We start from the raw sequence: 5607 nt of genomic DNA on the forward strand, positions 1-5607 counted from the left end.
ATGAAGTCAGGTTTCCTAATTAAGTCAAACCACATAACTATGTTTGCTGCAGTCAGTCCCAATCTGAGTTTCAGTCTCAGCTGTGACTCACTCATATCTAGAATCAGTTAAAGTTAACTCCAATCCAGCAATTTCACAAGCTCTGCCTTTAAAACTATAACTTGAAAATGACCCTGTACCACCCAACAGCGCTGCTCTCACAAAACGATGCTGCATCAACACTCCTTTGTCTCCCCCTCCCCTCTTCTGACAGCCATTGACAGAATATACTGACTCAACGGGAGCAGAATAAGGCAGAGGGCTACTAGTAGCTCGAGCGGCAGAGGCATTCTGGCAGCGCAATAGGAAGCTTCATTCAATGAATTCCCAAATGCCACTTAGGCATGGAAACTTACTCAAAAAAACCCCAAGCTAATAAACAATAAAATCACACAGTTCAAAGCCCTTCATGCATTCCCACCCAGCCACTTCCATCCCCAAATGAAGATGTTTATTGCTGCCAACTCAACCAAGTCAGCTGGTCTCTCAAAATCTAGTTGTATCCTTTCTACTTCACAGCTTGTCATTATCTACACAGGTTCTAGACTTAGTGCTTATCTGGTAACTCCACGGATGGTGTGCGAGGAAGACCAGTTACAGCTGTACTGACTGCAAAGCAAGATGGATGCATGCGCACACACAGAAAGCGTCTGCAACCTCATCAGACGTGTCTGTGGTTGCACAAGCAGAGCAGGCCACCTGCAGGTACCCCTCAGATCAATGATGCACCACCATCCACTATTTGAAAATTGCTGGTCCAAGTTGCACCTGTCACTCCTAATCACATTTATTTTTATAATTATCCAAGTATTCAGTGCCTGGAATGTGTTAAACCTAGCTGGTTTTAAGCAAACAAATGCCAGGGTAGCATAGCTTGTATAATCCACTTAAAACACATTACTTCTGTATCTCAAACAAGATCTCTCAGTTTTAGCTCCCACTATAAATCATCCTACACACATAACACCTGCTACTCCAACAAAAGAGTACATTAAAAGGCTTTAATGATTAGAAAGAAAATAAGTTTGTCTAAGGGACACCTGGAAACACAAATGCAGGGCATACGCTTTTCCATGTACTAGGAATTACACTGTCGCTCGCATTTAAATAAGACATATACATTCTGTACTCTCCTTCCTGCTATCTTTGAACAAAGAATACACAGCCCCAAGAGTGCAAAACATCCACATACCCTCTTTTCAACATGCAGTGAGCAGAACATCTCTTCAATACTACCTGTCCAGAAGGAAAGCACTCCCTTTTTCAACTAGTCATTATTCGATACAAAACAAAACCTACACAAAAGGTGTCTTTACTGAGAGATGTTTTTGCACGTTATTATTGGTCTGTGCCTGTCAACAGGTGAGTTATGAAAAGCATCTGTACCCTGGAGGTGTAGTGAGCATAAGCAAACTGGTAGCAGTACAGGTGGTCTAAGGTTAAAATTGGAGCTCTAATCTTCAGCTCACTTCTTGTGTGTGAGACTTCCTTGACTACACAACTCGGGAATATTGTCTGCCTGACTGCCGAGAGGTAGGAGCAGTGCAGAACTGAGGAAAGGCCATGAAAGTACAATCTCCTGTACTACTGAGTTCCCACTGAAGCATGCAGGACATCACAAATCCAGTGATTTAAATGAACTAGCATGCAGCTTTCCGCAAATGGAATTTACCTTGAGGTTTGGGTTTGGTAAGCTTCCCACAGGGCTTTGAGATTGTGACAGTCTTCTGGCAGTCAGCATTATGAAGGGCTCTCTTTAGGTTCCCGGTTCGAGTCTTCAAGGCAGTATTCAAGTCACATTCTCCCCAAGCCTGGAACTGGTATTTGCACTCCGCTGCAACAAGCAAATAAATAGCAATTTTTAAAACAGAATGACTAAGTGTGAAAACAAAAATGCTATGAGTCTAATAGGATATCACAGACAGCCAGTGCTTGTAGACAAAAGGATCATGCAACTGAAGAAAGGAATCCCAAGAAAAATTTAAAGATGATTTGCAGTGATAATTGTAATCGTCCCCCCAAATGGTTTAAAATGGAATCCTCTTGCTTTTGCACAGATACTGCATTATTGTTATATAAACGAAAATACATTCAACTATGAAGATACACAACAAATAAAAAAAGAAAGAAAAAAACAGCAGTGGGAAATGTCATTCACATTCTATATGGCTGTTCCTTCTTTTTTGTGCTGCCAAAGGTTACCAAATGAGGATTGAATAGTTTCAAGAATTTGTGTGCAACTATGAACTTGTCAAGTCTGTAACTGCTGCACTGATTGCCTTGGTAAGGTCACTATGATGTCAAAGCCATACAAGCTGTATACTAGAAAAAAAAAACAAGTTTGCAAGAGTAATCAGATCTGAGTCCTGAACAGACATCTTGTCCAGGACAGATCTGACGTATCTTTCTGAACTGTTATAGATGAACCTTCTGAACTAAATAATATAGATGAAATACACTGGTCTTCATTCACTCCTTTCAATGCACACACTGGTAGCCACGCATGCTCCATGCTACAAATCACACACCGCAAGGTCACGTAAAGCCTGTGGTAACCATCGCAGAAATTCACAGCTGTGAGAGAACACACGACACTTACACTGCTGCCTTATATAGCGTTGTACATTACAGGAGAGCAGATTTAAACACGCTGCTGGAAGACTGAGTTTACAAGAAGTAGGCTACATGGACTCTCAGCAGATGAGCTGCTTTGCTCTGAAGAAGCTGCCTTCTGATGCCTTACGTGTTCCAGCTGTGATGAACTTGAAATACAGAAGTAGCGCCTTCACCAAGGGGCGAAGCAGAAAATGCAGACTTTCTGCTCCACACTTAAGTAAAAAACAAAGCAAATCCCTTGAGAGAGTGATGCTTACCTCCAAACTGCTTCTTCCAGTTGCAGGGAATCTTACACTTCTGAGTCTTGGTGGTTTGTTTGCACTCAGCTCCAGTGCGAGTGCCCTCGCGCGTCCCCAGGCCACAGTCACCGCTGGTGGGCACACAGATGCTCCACTGCCATTCCCCGCAGTCAGACTTCTTCGCCTTTTTGTCTGGATGAAGACAAGGAACCAAACCCAAGGAAGAGAAGCCGTCAGTACCCAGAGCCTATGGATCACTAAACATCACTAAACAGTCACAGCACCTGAAAGGGTGAAGAAGGAAGACATTCGTAAAACAGTTGCTTCAAAAGCAAAGGGTCTGGCATCCTCTTCACAGTTCTGCAGAGATAGGTCAGCCTCTGACTCCAAAGCAGGGTGGATCATTCAAATTCAGCCCCATTACCATGTCTACTAGAATATCCACTTAGATATTCTGGAGTGGATTCTCATCTTCAGAATGGGGAATCATCTAGAAACCCTCAGGGATCACTGACCAAAACATGCAGGAGGGCTCGCCCAGAAAGAACACTCCTCTGTCTCCAGTAGCTGATGGTATGCAAATATTTTCAGTTCCAACTGAAGCACTTACACACTATACAGATTAGAAATGTACGTGTTGATGTTGTGTATCAGAGGATTTGAGCACCTCCAGGGAACAGCTGTGAGATACAAACTTTTCACTTGGTATACCATGTCACGTTTTATGTCAGAATATGACCAAAACCCCAAAGGTGAAGAAGAAACTACATGAAGAAGTGTACTCGAAATGCTGTTAATGCAGGTGGGTTTGTTGCTCAGGGACAAAAGTAAGGATCATGATTTAAATCCTTAAACCCAAGTCTGATGAGAAAAGACAGCAATGTTAGCAAACCCAAGGGTTCACAAAAATAGTTAGGGCCCCAAAACATCACAAGCAACTTTAAATAACCTTATATAAAATTATCTTCCTTCTATCTCTTGTATATTTATGTTCACATTTTCTCATATTTCCATACAGCCACAATGGTTAGAAACACCTTTTTTTTTTTTTTTTAATGGGAACACTAATTCTGATAGACTCACAGGTCATATAAACTGGTGTGTAAGTAGCCTGTAAATACTAAGACCTTAAGAAAAACACCAAAAGATGTGTTCCTTAAAAAATGTCAAAACTGGGTTTGATAGATGTCAATTTTCCACCCCAGGCCTGTCTCTCCTATAATGAGGTCTGAGTTCATCACTGACAGAAAGCAATTACCGCTGGATGTCTGGCTGTCTATCTGCAGCAGTGAGTTAGTTCAATTCTTTGTCAGAGGATTTCCACATCACACGGCATTGGCATATCATTGTCATATACAACACTGAACAAGCGACATGATAACTGCTCTTTCATCACTCCTGTTTGGTTCTCCCTAAGTCAAGCATGAACCTATTCCCAGAGCAATTTTTAAGCTGCCGTGCAATACACACTCTGTGATAAACTGAGGACTCCAGTCTCCGGGGCTGTCAAGCTGCCAACTTTCATGGAAACTACTTTCTGTTTTCCTGTTAACACAGAACAACATGTCACAGCCACAAATCCCTACCTTGTATGTCAAAAGGTTAACGAATGACCTGAATTTCAGAACAAAACCAGAAGCATTTGACATTCTCCCACACATACAATCTATCTCGGGGATTAACTCTGAATTACACTGGACCTTACCTGGTTTCTCTTTTTTGCCAGCCTCGGTGGTGTTCACAGCTGCCAGAATGAAAACAAGTGCCAGGAAGGCAGCTGTGAACATTCGACGTTGCTGTTGTTGCTGTTGCATTCTGGGGATTAACAAGAGAGAGGAAAAAAAGGTTGGTTAGACTGTAAAAAGTGGGACCCCATCTAAAGTGTTGCTACAGCATTTTTGGGAGGCTCTGCTTCAGGGCCATAAGACACAAGCAGGTCAAACGTAATTAGCCATTGGCAGAATGGGCAATTATCTTCATTGCAGAGAGAATACAAAGATTTTTAACAATTATTTTCCAGCCTGTGTACCAAATCACTGATTTACATCGCTGATGTTATGGATGAGTTTTGCCACAGGAAGTTCAGTACTTATTGCTCACCTTCTCAAAACCTGTCAGAGAATCAAGGTTCCTGATGGGCCTGGAACTCCTCTCTTCTTTCCTGACCTCTGGCTGTGATTTATTGTGTAAAGCTAAACATAACACATACTTTGTGTTTCAGCTTACCCGTTCATATGAAATAGGGAATACTACACTGTCCACCTTGCAAGGGTTCAAGTTCTTATCAGGCTTACTTGACATCTGAAAAGAGCTCTTTCATGAAAATTTATACAGGTAATATGTGATGTATTATCTTAATTGTCATTGGCATGTTGCTACCTACCTTTTCCTTCCCTTCCAGTTAGTGTCTCTTCCTAATATAAATTAAGCTAATTGCCTGAAATGCAAAATGGGCACAGAGATAGGACTTGCACACACAGCTAGAGGCTATCCACAGCATGCTAATGAACCCAAAATCTGGATTTGGGAAGCAAATATTCAAATACAAAAAGGTATTAAAAACATTTGCTTGGTGGTGAAGCATCAGTCAGTAGCCAGTCATCAAAAGTCATTCAGAGCTGGCTGACTTCAATGGCTTACACACATATTTCCCTTTCACTTCGGTATAATTTGCATTGTCTTATTTTGGCATTGTTTATCAGAAAGCAGGGCC

The 5607-nt window shown here is 41.8% G+C and overlaps 1 protein-coding gene across 1 annotated transcript; it reads right to left on the reverse strand.

The window, feature by feature from the left end:
* Nucleotides 1-586: 586 nt before the first annotated feature.
* Nucleotides 587-4708, reverse strand: PTN (pleiotrophin). Its single transcript, XM_009288402.1, has 4 exons — nt 4600-4708; nt 2913-3086; nt 1712-1873; nt 587-648 (listed from the first exon to the last, which is right to left on the reverse strand). The coding sequence occupies exons 1-4, from the start codon at nt 4706-4708 to the stop codon at nt 587-589; spliced, it is 507 nt and encodes a 168-aa protein (XP_009286677.1).
* Between the last annotated feature and the right edge of the window lie 899 nt (nt 4709-5607).

The sequence above is a fragment of the Aptenodytes forsteri genome, unplaced genomic scaffold (assembly GCF_000699145.1).
Source record: "Aptenodytes forsteri isolate BGI_AS27 unplaced genomic scaffold, ASM69914v1 Scaffold56, whole genome shotgun sequence".
Taxonomy (NCBI): Eukaryota; Metazoa; Chordata; class Aves; order Sphenisciformes; family Spheniscidae; genus Aptenodytes; species Aptenodytes forsteri.

Bases quoted from the DNA above. Each gene is read 5' to 3' on its own strand.
- PTN (XM_009288402.1), bottom strand. From the start codon at position 4,708: ATGCAACAGCAACAACAGCAACGTCGAATGTTCACAGCTGCCTTCCTG. The intron at 3,087-4,599 runs GTAAGGTCCAGT...GTCTTCATCCAG, and splicing joins TGGCAAAAAAGAGAAACCAG to ACAAAAAGGCGAAGAAGTCT. The intron at 1,874-2,912 runs GTAAGCATCACT...TGCTTGTTGCAG, and splicing joins CTGGAAGAAGCAGTTTGGAG to CGGAGTGCAAATACCAGTTC.